This window comes from Cupressus sempervirens, chromosome 10 (genome assembly GCF_028749045.1).
Source record: "Cupressus sempervirens isolate cs-2001-9-10 chromosome 10, ASM2874904v1, whole genome shotgun sequence".
NCBI lineage: Eukaryota > Viridiplantae > Streptophyta > Pinopsida > Cupressales > Cupressaceae > Cupressus > Cupressus sempervirens.
Genome location: NC_143127.1, coordinates 738,041,614 through 738,061,842, shown reverse-complemented (window position 1 = coordinate 738,061,842; position 20,229 = coordinate 738,041,614). Strand labels below are relative to the sequence as shown.

General features: G+C 35.9%; 1 protein-coding gene across 2 annotated transcripts in view; it reads left to right on the top strand.

Moving 5' to 3' along the window:
* Window positions 1–20,229, top strand: part of LOC149535972 (heat-inducible transcription repressor) — a 202,304-nt gene that overhangs the window by 71,461 nt on the left and 110,614 nt on the right. Inside the window, exon 7 of one of the 2 annotated variants that reach the window (XM_089807339.1) lies at window positions 5,116–5,160. The exons of the other annotated variant lie outside the window; for it this stretch is intronic. Within the exon in view, the coding sequence (XP_089663465.1) occupies window positions 5,116–5,160 (45 nt within the window). The remainder of the gene's footprint in view (window positions 1–5,115; window positions 5,161–20,229) is intronic. 2 annotated transcript variants of the gene reach the window in all.

Sequence of the window (20,229 nt, the reverse complement as noted above, 5' to 3'; positions counted from 1 at the left end):
AAACCATCTACATATGCAAGTAAGTTGCTGGATTGGAGTAGTGGAGATGATAAAGCAAAGACTATTATTGGACTCTATCATATAGACTTAGATGAATCATTTGTGGATACTTGGGATAATTTGAACAAATTGTTCAGAGCATAAGTAGTTAATGTAAAGTCTTTTTTAAGCTTCAATTGTTTAGGTCCAAAATGGAAGATGGAGTCGCAATGTCAAATCATATAAGCAATTTGAGATCTCTGATTAGCAACCTAGTAGAGGTTAAGGCTCCAATGGATGATGATGATGATGCTAAGGACACCTTGTCAAACAACTTGGCTTCAAAATACCATTATGTTAGTTTTACACCTAGTAAAACCACTTCACAAACTCTAGAAGATAAGTTTTCAGACCTTCTAGTAGAATGTAACAAGCTAAAATTCTGAAACTAGTTAACCTTCAAATAAAAGAGATAACATCACAATCTTAACCGAAAGAAAAGAGATACAGTTAAATCAGTTATTCTACTCTTTCACATGAAATGGAAATACGAGCTAACTATAATTTACATGTCTAAATAATTAGAAACAAGCAATCATTTAACTACTGGATTCACATGACATTTAGTTATTAACTACCATTTCACTTGCGTTTCCTAATCTAACCTCTTGACTTTAGGAAATATTCAAATACATGGAAATAACATGTTTATCAAATGAAATGCGAAAAACATGAAAGGGTTACCAGAGAATAAGCAGTTGATTACACTAAGTTGTACAAGCCTTGGCGTCTAGAAGAGAAGAGAAGCATTGGCATGGGCTTAATCTCCCAACCATGGACCCTTAGTATCTCCACACAATCTTCATTGAGAAAAACACTCCCTACCTCAGCAGTTGGCTTGGGACACCCTTATTCAGCCATTGAGCATCTTGGTGTTAAGAGTGTTGACTAGACAACTGTCGAAACTGTGGACACTTTCCAATCAGCCTATGACCTTTGGTGATTATGGTGGTAAAAATGTCATTAACTACCTTGGCCAAGGATTTCAGATTTTAAACTTATATGCCTGATCATCCACCGCTCAACTTGACAACAAGATTTAATACAGAGGATTTCCATGAGCTGTCTTATTATTTATTTGAATGTTTTACAGATTATATTTTTCTTTCATTGCAGAATTCTTCCCACTCTCTCCCTTCATCTCGATTATGCTGGTCCTCATGGATGTTTGTTTAGGTGGTTCATTACATGATAATTGTTTAAAATAATTCTTATTTATACATTTGCCATCTTCATGTCATTTCTGGCCTATGGCATCATAAGAAGGTTAAGCCTTTATTCTGAATATTATTTCTTACATATAAAGAGCAACTTTCCCATCTGAAGGACATATAAAACATATCCTTGTATGGTTCGGTACTCATGATAGAGGAACACAAGTGCATACGAATTCCAAACATATCACATGCATAACCCTTCGGTAATCATATATTTACTTCTCTGAGAAAAATATAAATGGAAGTAAAATACATCGAGCAATTTCATTCGACCATGGCTTTTAGTAATAGCAAGCAAGGCCAGCTCTAGAGCAAAATGACAGTTCAGAATGCATGAAATAAACATGTTCAATTATGTACGAATATAAGACATGACCTGATTGGTTAGTTACGCATGAATATAAGACATGATCTGATTCGACAGATACGATTTGCTGAATATAGTTGGAATTGGTGTAGAAAGATGCCGCTGCTTTTGTTAGTAGCAATCAAATTTGATCGAGTGCAATACATTGGTTTCCTCACAGGCTCGACAATGTTTAACCTACTTCAATCACAATATCACCATACTAGTTACGGGACTGAGAAGAACTTAGCATGGATGAATAGAGTTTTGTGAAATTGAAAAACAACAATGTATGCGGAGAGTGCCTGAGAGGGAATGGGAGCAATATATAAAAATATCCTCAAAGAGGGGAGCCAAGAAATCAAGAAGTCACCCACACATACTCAGTTATGAAATAGAGATTGAGGTGGCAAGAAATATTGCACGGGTCTCCAATTTCTTTTTTGAACAATGATCAACATAAAGCCTGATGCCTAAGAAGGGTCATGGCAAAAAAGAGCTGGCTGCCCAACAATTAAATAAATACATAAATGACCATGGTGAAGATCAAGCATATAAAAATAAAGGTGGCAACATCCTCTACACCCATGCCTTAGTATATTAGTGTCGTTCTTATATATTCATGCTTTCTTGAGTAGCTTTAATATGTGTGTGTGTGTGTGTGTGTGTGTACACATATTTATGCATACGCTAAAAATGAAATTCACATACATATATACATACATACATACATATATATGTATATATGTATGCATATATATACATGTGTATACATAATGTACATATTTTATATCCACACAAGTATGAGTATAGACGCGATATTACTATACTAAGACATGATAGCATTTGCAAGATATATTGAGATCATCCACATAATGAAGGTAATTATTCTTATTCGAGTTTATAGTGTTAGTTTAATTGGATAGCTCATGGTCATCCTTGTATTTTCTTGCTTGTTTAGCAGTTTAGTCCTTGGTCCATGTGGTTAGGTTCACACCTGATGACCTGACAGTGGATCTGGGTGTCCCCTTTCTAACTCTCATTTTGGCAACATTTCCCCTTGTCATCATGCTCCTGCAAGATGGAAGTGATTCTGGGTATGACATATTTCCAATAATTTGAAATAATAATAAAATATCACATAATCATTTTCAATTTCTAAGATATTCATTTTCCAATTTCATCATAACGGCTAACTAACATGTCACATGAAACATTAACTAATAACCAAATTTCTTATTCACAAGAATCAAAATATCTCAACAACTTTATTGATAGACCAATTTCATATGAACCATTATTCTCAACAAATTTTCCCAACATCTAACTTCACATGAATTTTTTTTCCAACGGCTAGAAGATTATTTAATGTAGCAAAATTTGGGATGTAAAACAAAAGAAAAGATACAAAACAAAATTCAAAATGTCTTCAATTAGATAGAGGACTATATTCACAGTGCAATAAGAAGTTGTTACATAAAAATGTGCATTGACACTGCATGTTTCAGTTGTACGAAAAAGGTTCCCATGTCATGGACTTGTAGATCTAGAGCTTGTGATGTTCTTGAGGGAAATTTGAATGAACAATCTAATGAGGCAAACTTAGCTTGTTTTGAGGATGAGGATCCATCAAGTGATGAAACAATTGTTGATGATTCTTATTCTCTCCTAAATCACAAGCTTATCCTTTGAGCATTCACGTTTGGAGGTTGGTGGCGCCAGAGAGAGGAATTTCCATCATCTCATGCTAGTTTTTTGCTTTTAAATGATGTTTTGCATGAGAAGTGTTTTTTGGTATTTTTGCTTTATGCTTTCCATTCATGTCTCTGCTGATGCTGAAAAATTTGAAATAGGCATATATTGTGAAGGTTAAATTTTGGAGATAAGTTTTGTATTTCGTGTCTAGTTCAGTATCAAGTATTGTCCAACAAGTTTCAAAGTATATGATCAAGAATTATACCTTTTCGCGGTCATTAGACAATTATAGAGATTTGTTGTATCTCTTAGGGATTGTTGTTGAATAATTCAAAGCTTTATGATTTAAGAGGTTAGGACTGAGAGCTTAAGAACACAGCCTGAAGCTTCACCTTTCCAAGCGTCAAGAGACAACTTGATGGAGCTTTGCTTGATTCAGAATTTGTGTGTATAGGAGAATATTTTCTCAAGATGTGTATTCATGTTCTGTAATCAGCATGTTTTGTTATATAATCTTTAAGTAATCAGCATATTTTGTTATATAATCTTTAAGTGAGGGTCCCTAGGACAAGGTCAATTTGATGTTTTTTTAAGAATAATGTATTAAGGGGAAATATTGGCATAATACTAGTCTGCATAACCATTGGGTCTGTGTAACTATTGTAGGTCTGCATAAATGTTGTTCATTATCTGAATTGATCTTGTATAAAAAGGCATTCTCACCTTACCAATATATCAATTCATCAAATGTTTATCTACTTCCTCTGGCATCATTGATCTTTAGCTATAAGAGCCCTGCTGTCTCACTCAATAGCTATGCTGAAGAATAGGATTTTTTTTTTGTTTGCAATTTTTGGATTTTTGCAATATTTAGTATTTAGTATTTTTTCAAATATAGAAGAGTACTGAAATGAATAACAAGTAATAACTACCAACAATGCCAGTATAGAACTAATGAATTGCAATTATGTCACTTGCAATTTTATTACAAATAATTCTCATGTAATTTGCAATTAAAATAAGGTCCTAATTGATATGGTAGAATTCAATTTGCAGCTGGTTGAATGTGTAACTAATGAATTTTTTTAACAGAAAAGAAAAGAACTAAAAACTGTTTCTAAGTAGAAATGGAAATAATACTTCAACTAACTTCCGAAAACATAACATCTTATAATCCATTTCATGAGATATCAATTGAAATAACGGTTAACTGAAATAATGATTTATTGAAATAATGATTAACTGAAATAATGATTAACTGAAATAACCATTCCCTAATCATTCTTTGAATACAAGTAATTTATTGTCATTATTTACTATAATGCAAGAGAAAACAAATGCATAACAAGGATATAGAAAGAACATACTAAAAAGTAATTGGTGAGTCTTTAACTGGTTGTGTAAGCCTCGGCTTTCGGATAAGAGAAGAAGTATTGACTTAGGTGTAACCTCCCAACTGCGGACCATGTTCATCCCCACACAATCTTTTGGAAAGAAAGGCCCGTCCTACCTTAGGGCTAGGCTCGAAGTACCACTAGTCCAGCCATCCAAGCAATACCGATGTTTAGAATGTCCGCATAGTTATGGACAAACATGTCTAAATAACTGGTACTACCGACATCATGTGAGCTTAAGAAGGCAAGCATGCCTTTAACGACCTTGGCCAAGGTTTTTGGATGGGTTTTAATACTTGATCACCACCGCTCGTCTTGACAACAAGAAACAATATAAATGGACATGCATGAGTTATTAAGTGTTTTAAAAAAAATATTAATATCTTTATTGTATCACATCTGATCTTGTTTCATGTTATTGCAGATTGTTCTCTCACCTCTTCACCCTCTTCCTTGGCCATACAGTCGGGTGAGTCCTAGGTGTTTAAATCTTTGAGTAATGCAACTCTTTTTGCTGAACCTCAGCTGGTGTAAAGAATATTACAAATTTCAGTATGTCATGTCACAGTCTTTATGACTTAAGGAATGATCTTAATGGGCTTGCAAGGAAATAAAATCTAATTCTGAAATTCATCAGTAAAACAGAGAAGCATGAACCTATTAAGTACACTTGATCTTGACTCAACATGGGGAGAATAGACTTATCGAATATCTATTCGATATTGCAAATCAGAAGTAATGTATGGAACTTCATGGACACATTCCTTGCTGCTGTAAATTTAAAAAACATAAATAAACATAAAGCAATCTATGATTGGTAAGGCGGACCACATAACTTGGCCTTTGGAAAATGTGAGCTTGGCTTGACTCAATGCTGCTGGTTCTACTTGACGTGAGCAATCCAATTGCAGAACTCAGGAAGAATACGTCTTGTTTGAATAACTCGCAGCAAGAATAGAATAAGGGATATCGTAGGTGAGAAGAGTAAATCGTGTGGAAGAAAATAATAATAATAATGTCTTTGGCTTCTCTCGACTTCCATAAATAAAGAGGCATCTGAAGATAACAAAGGCTTCCAAGAAGCCGTAACTCTTGAGCAGTTAAAAAAAAGAATAATTGTCTTCTTGAATCACTGATAACATATGCCAAGTGTACATTTCTGCCTCTTATAAGGAAATAAATAAATATGGAAGAGAACTCGAAGGTTACTAATCAAAACGATAATTTATAAACATATATATTTACTTGCACATATATATTTTATTAAGACGACATCATTTTTAATGTTTATCCAAGGTTGTACCTATTAAGTATGTATATCTAAATACATGTTTCACCTGGAAATTTATTTTATCTTCTTATCCACTCATGGTGTGCATGCATTTAAATGTACGTTCTTAAATAGATATAATATTGTATAAAATAATACTATGGTGTCACCTTATATTTATATCTATGTGCACGTACATAAATATGTATCATATTGAAGTGACGAAAAAAATATCAACTATAAGCCATCAGGTATGTACTTTAATTAAGTTAAAATGATTACTGTTTTTAATGTTTATCTAATAGCTCATGCATGTCCAATGATTGTATCTTGTTATACAAGTCGTTAGGTCCTTACCAAGATAGTTAGAGGTCATACCTGTCGACCAGATAAATGCACTAAGGTAGTACCCCATTCCATAGATCCTGTTAAGCAATGCTTCTCCCCTTCGTCTACTCTTGCAACAATTTTCTACAATAATACCAAGTTCCATGATAAATCCATAATAACATTTAACACTAATATTAACAAGGAATTTAGTTAATAACCATAATTCCGAAACCAACTAACTGCTAACTACTATCATCATATGACAAATAACGGACAACAACCATCATCATTAAACAGTTAAACAAAATAATTGACGACAAACAATTTCATAGGATACAACGGTTATATTTAACTACCCTTTTTACATGAATAGGAGAGAAAAATCCATTCAACTCAACGACTATAATAATTTAAATTAGGTCAAAATGTGGGATGTAACAAAATGTAACTTCCACACCAAACCCAAGAGGATGCAACCTTCTGATGAAATACCACTAACAAGAAGGTAGGCATTGGTAATTTGCAGCAGATTCTCCTTGGGATTCCATGCCCAAGCAATAATTTCCCTAGCAGATAGCAATGCTGGAAATTTTAGACCCTGCACAGCCCGAGTATATGCTGACACTGCTTCCTATTATCCATGGCCTATGCTAGGAAACTGGCCGCCTAGATGTATATGTGTTTGCAGGCTGTTAACACCAATTTGTAGTGGCAAATTAATGCCTTAAGCAACAGAAAAATCACAGAAATGAAGGCAAATACCTAGCATCCAAACCCCAGATCAAACAGTAGCAAAATAACGGGCAATCTGGTATACAACAGCACCAAATTCCCAATCAGAATAATCAGAATTATCTTTAGAAAATCAGAGCACAGTTTACCATGTCTTCCAATGTTTAAAATGCAATCATGAAGAGGAACCAGTCCTCACAAACCCCTGGTTGAATCTTTTACGAAAAGAATCAAGAATAAAAACCAATAGTCAAGAATGAATCGATTTTACAAAATGACGTTTCTTATTCTTTGCACATTTCACTTAAGATGCTTCTTGCACACACTTTCAAATTCTAATATTAAAATGATATCTATTAAGATACTCTTAATAAACACTTATAACATGAAGCTCCATTGATTGACTCAATCAAACACTGATGATGCCAAACACGACATGCCTCCGTTGTACTTCAAAAAATAGTAATCTCCCACAATTGACTTACTATAAATAGCAAGTCAATTAACAAAGGCCCTCAAATCAAATTGTCAGATCATGAGGGTTACAATGATGAACTAACCTTGCCTTGCTACAGGAACTTGCTAAAATGGGGACATTAGAGTCCTCCCTCCTCAAGATTGGTTGCCCTCAAGCAATCGTAATCGAGTAACACATTGGACCCCAATCTCCTCTAGGATCTCATGGAGAACTGTGTGTGATGTTCCTGACATCACCAAAATAATACCTATAAATACAACACCCTTTGCATAAACAACATAGTCTGTAGAACTATACTCAACACCAATGTTGGTGATACAGAAGTCGGAACATTACAAGGAAGCAACTCAATAGGAAGTCTAGAGTTGCTCCCTTTCTCTGCGCCAACTAAACTATCATGACTTAGGCACAGACAAACTTTGCACCTAGTAAATATCCTATACATGGGGATCAAATATGAAACTGTACAGACTCCTCACTATATACACCTCAATAAACTCCTCAACAAGACCTATCTAGAATTTTGTAGGGACTAAATGACATCCTAATGTATCAGTGTAATCCCAAATAACATCTTCACTCATTGCCCGAGGGAGACCAGTATCAACCTCAAATAGTGGATTGTCATATGACAGAGTGACATCCATATCAAATAGAGGATTGTTCACAAAGTAAATTACACCCATATGTTGGTTTGGACTAGGTAACTATATACTACAGGAGACGTGGCGTGTAACCGTCTCCACCTGAGCTGTATCATGCCTCTGTAAATCCCCACTATTCACTGCACAATGAGAGATAATTCATAAGCTCCCCTTTGGAATAACATGCAACACATACTTCCTGCCCCGGTGCTCAAACTTCATCTCCAGCGAGTGCATACTAAGGAAAAATCCCTAAATGCTCTGTATCCATTGCATCCCTAGCACCACATCCATCCTTCCCAAGTAAATCACATAGAAATCAAACTACAACTCATATTCACCAAGAAATAAGGGTGATGTCATAAGCGTTTGGTATAGGTAAGTGTGTAGCTATTTGCCAGCCTGACTCTAAACCCATGAAACTCCTCTGCCTGAAGACCACATTGACTAACAAAACCCTTATGCATGAAATTATGTGTGGCCTGGTGTTTATGATGGAGATGCAATGATGTGCCCCTTTCAGTCCTTGCATTTAGAAAGCGAAGGGAAGTGGTGCGACAATAGATAATACCATGGGAGATAGCCTGGCCTCAAGACCAAACTTAGTAGAAATCCCATGATCATCATCATCTAAACCAATAGACTACTGTGAAGATTTAGTCTCAACCTCATCATAGTACACTCACATAGAACTTTGCCCCTCCTTTAGGCCTCAAAGAATAGGTGTGTCCACTATCATAAGGTCCTTTGCACCAATAGCAAAGTTGTCTCCGTCTGAAATCCTCATGTGATACCTTGTAATTCTTCCTAGTTGATTTTCTTTTTTCATCAATAATCGATGGGTGTTCCTCATATGCAGGTGGAGTGGTAGATTTAGGTTGTGCTTGCTTCTTAGGAGCTAAAAACTCCATGTCTCTGGTCTTCTTGATGGTCCCTTGCAAAAAAGGCGGATCAAATTTCTTTAGTCACCATCTAAGTGGCTCTTGTAACCCCTCAGGAAACAACATAACCAAGTGTTTCTCTGTCATATTGGGAACCATAGAGAGTCTAAGAAACTCACCAATGAAAGACTATAAGTTGCTTATCTGCCTGAATTGAGAAAGATCTAGAAGTAAGTCTTTGGATCCTTCTGATCAAATCTCTCCACCAGTCTATCAACAAACTCCTGGTAGGATGTAACTTGGTCATGATTTAAAGTGGCCAACCCATGGTACCACCTGTCATGAGCTGCTCCGTCCAAATGCAACACAACAAAGTGGATGGCGTCCTCCTCAAGCATGGGACACAATGCTAAATTAGTATTGAGCTTATGAACCAAAGCTTGTGCTATAACCTTGCCACTGCCATCAAAGTGGTTTAAGGTCATCTTGTTGGTTGCCTCTCTCAAATCAGTCTATCTAGGCCTCTGTCTCTTAGGTGCAGACCTACCTTTAGTGTGCTCCTGCTTCTGTGTCAAGAATCTATCAAAGTTTAAATTTTGCTTAATAGCCTGCAAAAGATCATCCCACTCAGCATAGTGAGCAACAACATCATCTACAAATGGCAGCCACAACCTTAGTACTGGCCCCACCAATCTCAGGTCCCGGTAAAGTAGGTCGTTGTGGCCTATAATAAACACCTATATATCCAGTCCTGTCAATCCTATTCTCATCTGTAATCCAGTCCTCAGCTCTAATCCTGTTCCCAACTCTAGACCAGTCATATGCTTTGGATCTGTGTGAACTGACAGAATCACTCCTAGTACATGTCTCCCTACTTTGGCCTCTGGGGAGTGCAATGCGCTGTAATGTATAGAAAGTTTCTGCAGCACATCAGCAGCATGATGCTGACCATGTGCAAGGTCTCTTAGTGTTTCCCTGGCCTCCCTGTCAATATCATAACTAATGTCAGCATCCCTGTAACCTGTACCACTTGAACCTCCAGAACCACCAACATCCCTCTCACCTATGTTGCCAAACTATTTTTCAGGCTCTCCATCGATACGTGGAGAATTATGACCTCTGCGAATGTACTACATACCAGGTATGGATCTCTGTGCCATGCTGAACTCCAATTCCCTGCACATTGGCAAGAAACCGTTCTAATACCACTGTAAGAGCCCCGCTGGCTCACTCTGCAGCTATGCTGAAGAATAGGTTGCTTTTTGTTTTTGAATGTTTGCAAGCTGCTTTTGCAATATATAGTTTTTTTGTATTTTTTCAAATATATAAGAGTACTTGAAATGAATAACATGTATTAACTACCAACAATGCCATTACAGAACTAATGACTTGCAATTATGTCACTTGCAATTTTATTACGAATAATTCTCAAGTAGTATGCTATTAAAATAAGAACCTGATTGATACGGTAGAATTCAAATTGCAGCTGGTTGAATGTAACTTCCACAGCAAGTCCAAGATGATGCAACCTTCTGATGGAATGCCACTAACAGGCAGGTAGGCGTTGGCAATTTGCAGCAGATTCTCCTTGGGTTCCACGCCCAAGCAAAAAATTGCCCAGAACGTTGCTAATAGATAGCAATGCTGGGAGTTTTAGATCCCACACAGTGTGAGTATATGCAGACGCTGCTTCCTATTATCCATGGCCTATACTGGGAAACTAGCAGGCTGTAAACGTCAATCTGTAGCAGGAAACTAATGCCTTAAGCAATAGAAAAATCACAGAAATGAAGGAAAACACCTAGACTCCAAATCCCAGATCAAACAGTAGCAAAATAATGGGCAATCCGGTATACAGCAACACTAAACTCCAATCAGAATAATCATAATTATCCTCAGAAAATCAGAGCACAATTTACCATGTCTTTCAATGGTTCAAAGTGCAATCATGAGGAGGAATCAGTCCTCACAAACCCTTGATTGAAACCTTTAGCCAAAATTCACAAGTCGCAAAAAAGCAATAGCCAAGAATGAATTGATTTTCTCACTGGATTCTCTTTTATAACACAAAGTGAAGTGTGTCTTATTCTTCACACTTTTTATTTAAGATGCTTCTTGCATACACTTTCAAATTATAACATTAAAATGATAAAGTTATTTAATAAGATAGTCTTAGTAAACACTTATAACATGAAGCTCCATTAATTGACTGAATCAAATACCGATGATGTCAAACACTAGCTGCCTCCACTGCACTGCTAAAAATAGTAATCGCCCACAATTGACTTACTATAAATAGTGAGTCAATCAACAAAGACCCTCGAATCAAATTGTCAGCTCAGGAGGGTCGGAATGATGAAATTACTATGCCCAGCTACAGGAACCTGCTAAAATGGTGACATTACATTAGGTGGTTAAGACTTGCATGACACCCTCTTCTAGAGTTTTTTTGGGTAGTTTTCATATACTATTTTTACTAAGTCATCCTGGGCAGAAACGAAGCTAGCTCTAACTGTTATTATTTTTAGATTTATTGATGGATGCAATTAATATTGATATCTTGATACAGTTTGGTGCTTTAATCTAACTAAAGATAAATAATAATGTTGAGTTAAATACTTAATGTTATGGTTTATTTAAATATTGACTATATTGTATCGAAATTTAAATAAAGAGGGGCTAAGTGTTAAATATTAGATAAATGAACTTGATGGGTTTGGGCACCCACTTTTTGAGAGATAAGAGGGTTTCAAATTAAATAAACACATCCCCAACTGAGCATATCTTTTTGAGGACTATAAAAGTAAAATTTATCGCTAATTTTGTCTGCTTGGAATTCATATTTTGAGATTTTTAGTGCTGGTTGAGCATATTTATCCTACGGCTTTGTGAGGACAAATGCCCTGTCATGGAGCATCTTATATGTTGGTGAAAGACCCAATTTGGAATATCACTAGGTGATTTCATACAAAAACCATGGTTGGACTTCATAGTTGATTTTTATCTTCATTTTTCTTCTCAGAGATCTTAGGATAGATTCAGGAGAGTTGTTTGGAGCTAATTTTCTATGCTTGGCGTTTTTATTTTGGAGATTGGCTGGTTGAACTTATTCATCCTATGGCTTCCTGAGGACAAAAACCCTTTCAAGGAGCATCTTCTACAGTGGTGGAAGATCCAGTTTGGAAGATTACTTGGCGATATCATATAGGAATCACAGTTGGATTTCATAGTTGATCGATATCTTCATTTTTCTTGTAATAGATCTTAGGACAGATTCAGGAGTTGTTGGAGCAGATTGGAAGGGTGTTAAGAAGTTGGTTGAGAAGATAAATGCTGTTGTGGCTGGCTGTACCATCCTTAGGCCATACCATATGTTGGGAGGGGTTAGGGACTTCTTGATGGAGTGACTGGGATTTGAAGTGATTACTTTCCATATTTTGTGGCATTTAGACCTTTTCAAATCAGATCTTTACTGGTTGCCCCCTTTGTTGGTGTTTTCACGGTGGCACCAAGGGTTTTTGGACACCACTTTGCTAGTTATTTGTGGTATTTTTCATTATTTTATGTGATCAGCAAGTGGGTATGCTGAATATTTGATTGTAATGAGATTTTAATCATTTTAGTAACTTTAGCTTTGCTACTGCATTCTACTTTAAAATTATGGCTGGTTGTGAGCATTTAAAATATTGTATCTGCAAGTTATATCTTTTCTTTATTTGCTGCAATAAAACAATATATTGTTATACCACTTCTGCAATCTAGTCTTCTTCAATCAAACACATCAAAAAACAAAAAGCAAAATAAATAATCCAAGGGTGTATGTTACTATGGTATTAGAGTAGTGTATCCCTTCATGTGGAAGGGTTCAGATTGATACAACATTGATATGCCAGGGTTCGAGCAGCAGCCATATACACATCATTGCAACACCTGCCTGAACATGTCTCATCCTTGTTTAGTTGTAGATAAGATAAGCTAAGATAAGATAATAATATTAATGTCCAACAAAAGACCACCAAAAGGTTTTAGAATAGATGGAGGCGTGCTATACCAGTTAGGGACCAACATGAAGCCTTTCTATTTGTGCTGCATTTGTACAAGTCTTAAGTCTTTTATGCATGCGAGTTTGGGCGTGATGCAAGGGACCTTTATGATGTAGAGATGGATTAACTAACCTTGTGAACACGACTGGCCTGAACTCAAGATGGCCTTGAACTAACTGGTCAATTGGAAAGCGAGAAGGTGACAGAGTAGAGATAAGATAAGATAAAAGTATTAATGTTCAACAAGAGACCACGAAACGTGTCTAAGGGACTGAAAGTGTACAATCAAGGAGGCAAACATAAACAAGATTGCCAAATGGTGTCCGGAAAGAGTAGAGCAAAAGACAACAAGAAAGTGAAAGAGCAGCAAGAACAAGAACAAGAACAGGAACAAGAACACCACCAAGACAAGGAGTAGGGATCCTTCCTTGGCATAAAGAAGTCCAAAACAGAATGGTAAGGCCTAGGGCAACCACGAATCCTAGTGCATCTCTGAGTACTCTTCGAGGGGTGACAATGCCAAGTAAGATCGCTGCAAAGTCTCACAGATTTGGAATGACTAATGGTAGAAGTGTCAACCATATGCATCACACCCCAAAATATGATGGATTGTTCGTAGAGGGCATAGATGTAACAAACAGATTTTCATAACGTAAAACATAGATGGTTTAAACTAAATACTCTCAACATTCATAAATAAACAACTGAATCCTTTTCACGTGACATTATCAGCTATTAACATTTTATAGAAAATAACCGAATTCATGATCAACTGAAATAACTAGATTAACGAATAACAAATCATAACTGTATTTATGATCAACTGAAATAACTTGATTAACAATTAACTAATCATAACTGAATTCATGATCAACTGAAATTACTTGATTAACAATCAACTAATCATAACTGTATTCATGATCAACTGAAAATAACTTGATTAACGATTAACTAATCATAAATGTATTCATGATAAACTAAAATAACTTGATTAACGATACAAGTAAAGTAAATGCTTAACATGAAAAGAAGGAATGGAACATACAAGTATCATTGTAGGATCTTTAGCTGGTTGTGCAAGCCTCGGCTTTTGTGAGAGGAGAAGCATTGACATAGGCTTAACCCCCCCAACCTTGGACCATACTTAACCCCACACATTCTATTAAATTAGGATGACCCTCCCTACCTTGGGATCGGGCTTGAGATGTTCTTTAATCTAGCCACTTGAGCCTCTTGGTGTTTTGAATGTCTGCTTAGTTATGAAATGGACATGCTTACATAACTGGTGCTACTGACATCAAGTGATCATTAGATGGCAAGCATTCCTATAAACTACCTTGGCCAAGGATTTCCGATGGGTTAAACGACTCGATCACCACCGCTCTACTTGACAACAGGTTTCATTACAGGGATGAGCATGAGCTATTAAGTATATTTCATGTAAGTTATTCATATTTGATTTCTTTTTTGTTTTCTTGCAGATTTATTCCATCTCTTCACCATACATGACTACACAGCCGGTGATTCCCAGGTGTATTAAAAGATTATGAGCACTCTACCCTTTTACACCTCTTCAACATTTCATGGCTACATTGGCGGTGAATCCCAGGTGTATTAAAAGATTATGAGCACTTTGGCCTTTTACACCTCTTCACCATTTCATGGCTACATTGCCGATGAATCCTAGGTGTATTAAAAGATTATGAATATTCTGCCCTTGATATCTTTCATCATGAGTTGAGAAATAAAACTTATTCTTGAGATCGACAACAATCATACAGGTTCTTATTGTATCTAGAAACTCTTCTTTATGAGATACTATTCAACTGAATACAATGAAAGTAAGAAGAAAGTTCTTTATAAATCTCAGGGATTATTCAACAAGTTAAATAACATGATTATAGACATAAGAAAGAAGTTATTATTCCTAGCCGGCTGCTATAGAATTGTATTTAAAAACTTTGGAAGGATAACTCATGACCTGGTAAGAATTTGATATTGTTTTGAAGAACATAACTTTGATCGGTCCTCTCCAGTTGTTTTGAGACGTTACTGCAGAGCATATGGTCTTTGATCTTGGCCGGAATGCTTGCACGATAAGGAGTAGTAATTCAAATGCTTGAACAAAGCTTCAATGGATGGTATTGCAGGTATCAGCAAAAATTATGATGAGGAGAAGTTGGGTGTGGAGACAATGGAGTTTTGAATGCAAAATAGAAAGAAGTTGGGTGGGGAGGCAATGAAGTTTGAATGTAAAACAGAAAGAAGTTGGGAGAAAAGAATATGGTGTCTGACTCCTTTCACGGCTTCCATATAAGGAACAAGCCGTGACTTCTTGGCTTCCATCCGTTAAAAGATTATATGACAATTCAAATTGCCAAATGTTTAAATCGATTGTAAAAGAGAGGAAAAGATAAAAGGTTACAAGAAAAAGTTGGAAAGGTTATAATTTCAACTATTATTATAATATATATATATACATACGTTCATGTAAGTGTATCAATGGGGTGACATCATTTTATTAAGTTATTATAATATAATTGTGCCATTTCATTTTTATATTTATATGTACATATATAAATATATATATAATAATAATATGATGAAAGATCAATTAAAATCTCTTGAGGTATGTTTTATATTTTAATTAGATTATTTTATGTTTTCCTGGATTATTTTCTTAATAGCTCATGTGGGTCCCATAAATGTATCCTGTGATCGAGTCGTTGTGTCCTTTCCAAAGATGTTTAAGGTCATACCTGCCAATCTTGATGACTGAACTAAGCGAGTATCCCATTCCGATGATCCCGTTTAGCAATGCTTCCCCCCTCTTCATCTTCTCCTGTAATCACCCATGGAAACACTTTCGCCATAATAACAATTCTATAATAATTTCATAGAAACATTTTAAAAGACCTTAAATTATTAATCATTATTTTAAATCAAGCAACTGCTAATCATCTAATAATAGTTAATGGTTAATGACCATCTTTATTAATAGTTAATACAACATATATAAATAACTACCTATTTCACATGATTATGAAAGAATAAGCCATTAAATCCAATGTTTATGAACAAGTTTAAAATTAGGTCAAATTTTTGGGATGTAACAATAGAAGACAATTCATCATCTTGGACATCTGGTAGAAGTTATGGTTGGTTAGTTGGGTGGTACTAATAAGAAAAATAACAATGTGGGTGCAAACAATGGAGGCAATAATGCGCAATAGGGTGGTGTAACGGACACCCTAGAAATGCCCAAAAATTGAACCAACTATTGATAGGAATTTAGTCAAATAATTTGCATCCAGCTCTTAATTTCTCTGTTAAATGTTCAAACCCCTTTAAGGCTCCGAAAATAAAATGTTTGTTTGTTTTTATATCTTTGCATAGATTTGAAACCACATAACATGAATAAGGAATTTATATTAATATGCAAACTGAAGATTGAACTACTGCTGAAATAATATTAATTTTCAAACTAATAAAATCAAATACATAGCAGACTTTTCAACTCACTAATTACTCCAACATTATAACATAATGTTTCAGTAATGACTTCCCATCTTGCTGCTACAGTAACATGAGTAGTGTTGTGCTACAGTGACATGAATAGTGTCACGCTATAGTAACATGGATAGTGCTGTGCTACAGTGCTGCTACAGTCAAATCTGCCTTCAATCAATTCAAGACCCTCATAAAATCATCCCTTCAGAATAGCATAAGCATCGGTTAAGAAGCGGGAATGATATGAGCAAACACCCAATCTGCCTGTAGATGGAAATGTGCCCAATCTGCCTTTAAATGAAGTTGATAGCAATGAATTCCAAAGGCTAAACCCTAAGGGAATGACGTCTAGAATGTCACAAGAGAGCATAGACGTCCTATAATGCCAAGAATGAATTTGCAAGTCACACATCAATTTTCTTCTCATATTCAACCTGTCGAATGAAGCCACTAACACTCCCTTTTATTCTTTCTCCAAGGGTCGATTCAACTCACATGAACAATGTGGAATAAAAGATGTGCAATATAAAACATATTAAAATAATCACTTATGTCTCCCTTAGGCTCCCCCTTTGATTTACACACATTCCCATAAAATTTAATATTAAAGTAACACTTTAATATATCACAACTAAATTGAATGTTACTTTAATAATACTTCAGACATAAATATATTAGCTATCGGACTTCGAACAACACAATTGATAGCTCGTTGGAAAGCTCTCGCCAAGGAGTATCAAATCCAATCACCAAAACTAGCCTCCCCTATGTCTTGCTGAGTTACTAAAAATAGAAAGTACGCTTGAGACTGAGTAAATCAACTCTGTTTTGGCCCAAACTAGAGATGGCTCGGCCAAAACACTCTAAGATCCCTTTAAACCCTTCGTTAGCCCTCGGGACCATGTAGAACAAGGCTAACGCACACACACTTGGTTGATTGCTAAAATGGGGACATTACAGGTGGTAATGACGGTGCAGGACAATATGTAGTTCATTGTTGAAATGCGAATCAATGGGCAAGAGTTGTTGATTCTAGGCCCCTTATGCTAGTATTTCAACCTAGGTTTCAACCACGGGTTCGTAGTAAACACCTGATTATAGAATTGTTGAATCAATTCATGTAGGATTGGACAAATAGAGCTATACGATTTTAGGCAACCATATCACTTAGGGACTGTGTTAAGGTAAGAATGAAGCATAGACACTATGTTGGAGGTAGAACACATAACTAGAATTTTTATAAATATGTTGAGAAATTAACTCTTTCCTACCATATGGTAAGGTAAACTTCACCAAGAGCTTGGATATAGAAAGTGAATACTTATTCTTGGCTAAATCTCATCCTAGAAGAACAAATCAAGAATACAAAAATGCACTTTAATGGCATTGCATACAAATGGTGGCATCGTGGGATGATCTTTGTGGGTCATGATCGGATCACTTCCTTTGCTGACTTCACATAGATGCTTATTGAGAGGTTTGACAAAATGGACCCAGAGTTGCATTTCAAGGAGTTGCATAGATGCTTAGTTGAAATAGTGGGGTTTTCTAGATGCATATGTGGCTGATTCCCAGAGACTCTTAGTGTTGTTAAAAGATATTTTAGAGAGTACGCTTATGGTTCTTTCTATGGATGGCCTTACAAATTCTTTGAGAGGTTGGATTAAGCCACTTGATCCACCTAGGCTACAAGAAGCCATCAAGAAGGCTAGAGACATCGAGGCTTCTGCTTCTAGAAGCAAATCTTAGTTTAAGAGATTCCTTGACAAGAAGGATAAGGCTAAGGAACATTTTCACAGGGAATCAAATTAGACACAAAATGAGTCTAACAAGGTGGATAGTGAGCAATTGAATGACTTTCAAAGGAAGAAATTGTGCTTTCATTGTAAAACGCCTTGGTACCCATCTCATAGATGTGTAAAATTGTAAATTTTAAAGCAAAGCAATTAGAGTACTTTTCAGCTCAAGAATCTGCATAAGAAAAATCAGATCAGAATCTCGTTCATAGTTCATCAAAGAGGAAATCTTATCAAAGGAGGGGCAAAGGAATGGTGGTACCATCACCCAAATCTTAGTTCCCTAAAAGAATTACGTTCAAGGATAAAGGTGAGCTACAGGGCAGTGAATAATGACAGTTTCATAATCTCATTAATGAGGGCTTTTTGTCTAGAGGACTCAAAATAGAAGAACATGATGGCTTCAGGATGATGGTAGTTGATGGGTACAATCTCTCTTGTACTTGTAATGTTTTTGATTTGAGCACACAATTAGGAGATTATGAGTTGAAGGATGAGTTCTATGTGGTTGATATTAGGGGCATTGATGTGGTCCTAGGGTAGTATTGGATGCTATCTCTTGTGAAGTACTCTTTCAACTTGCAGAAATTGGAAATGAAGCTCAAATCAAATGGTAAAAAGATAGGGTTGGATGGTTACCATATTGGGTTCTTGAGTTGTATCCCTTATTAGACATGATTGAGGAGTGCACAATAAACTGTCTTATCAGGCCAACAATTGTAGATAAGTGGAAGAATGATCATCTAGATATCCAAAAGTTGCTATCAAAGCATAGCAAGGTGTTCGGGAGTATTCTACTTGACGTACCACCAGAGAAGGATAAAGCATGCTATAGAGCTGGATGTGTGTGCCAAACCAGCAATCACTACACCTTATAAATATCCAGAAGGCATAAGGATGAGGTAGATAAAGCTATTTGGGAGTTACTAGAGATGGGGCACCTTAGATGCAACAAGAGTCGATTCACATTAGCAGTGGTTTTGGTGAAGAAAAAGGATGAGACAATGTGGATGTGGATTGATTGCGAACTAATCTGATTATATATTCTTCTCTATTCACCTATCTCTTATTTGTGACTTGTTTTTCACCACTCACACTTCCATACTTACGATATTTCCATTCTACGTATATATCTTTTCAATCCATGTAAATGGTGTGACTTTTGGCCAAAGGAAACATCATTTATGACCTTCGCTCCTTTTCATTAGTCTCTTAAATGCACCTTTGTTTTGTCTTATTATCATATATGCATAATACTAAACTTTATGATTATCAGGCACTTCTTAGTGTTATCGAAATCACCATATGTAAAACACTAGTTTCCAAACTTAAATCAATCTTCTATTATAATTTTGCTGACAGTATATTAAAACGAACTATGTATCCCTTGAGACATGGGTCATCCATCTTTGAAGTCATCATGTCTGTCAATGTGGATTCCAAACTTAGTCTGATCGCTCCATGTTTTACCAATGACATGCTATTTTCCCTTGACATTTTTGGTCCGGATGCTATTGCTCAAACATCTCTCACATCATTGATCATTACTGATGCCACCATATACTTATTGCCTCTTCTTACTGATATAAAAATCACTGATATGCTAAATGTGCATATGCTACTTGTAGTATTCATTTCTTTGACCTTGGTTCATTGCTGTTTGTTTCTTTTGTTTGATACGGCTGTATTAAAGCCGTGCGTTGCATACAGATCACTCCTTGTGAAGTGTTCACTATTACTTTTTTTCACATGGCTCTCTAACTTGTCGCTGGAATTTATCTTCATGTTACCATGTAAGAAACCATATCCTTTATTTTTAAACACATTATCTTCTGCCATATTTGTCCATCATTT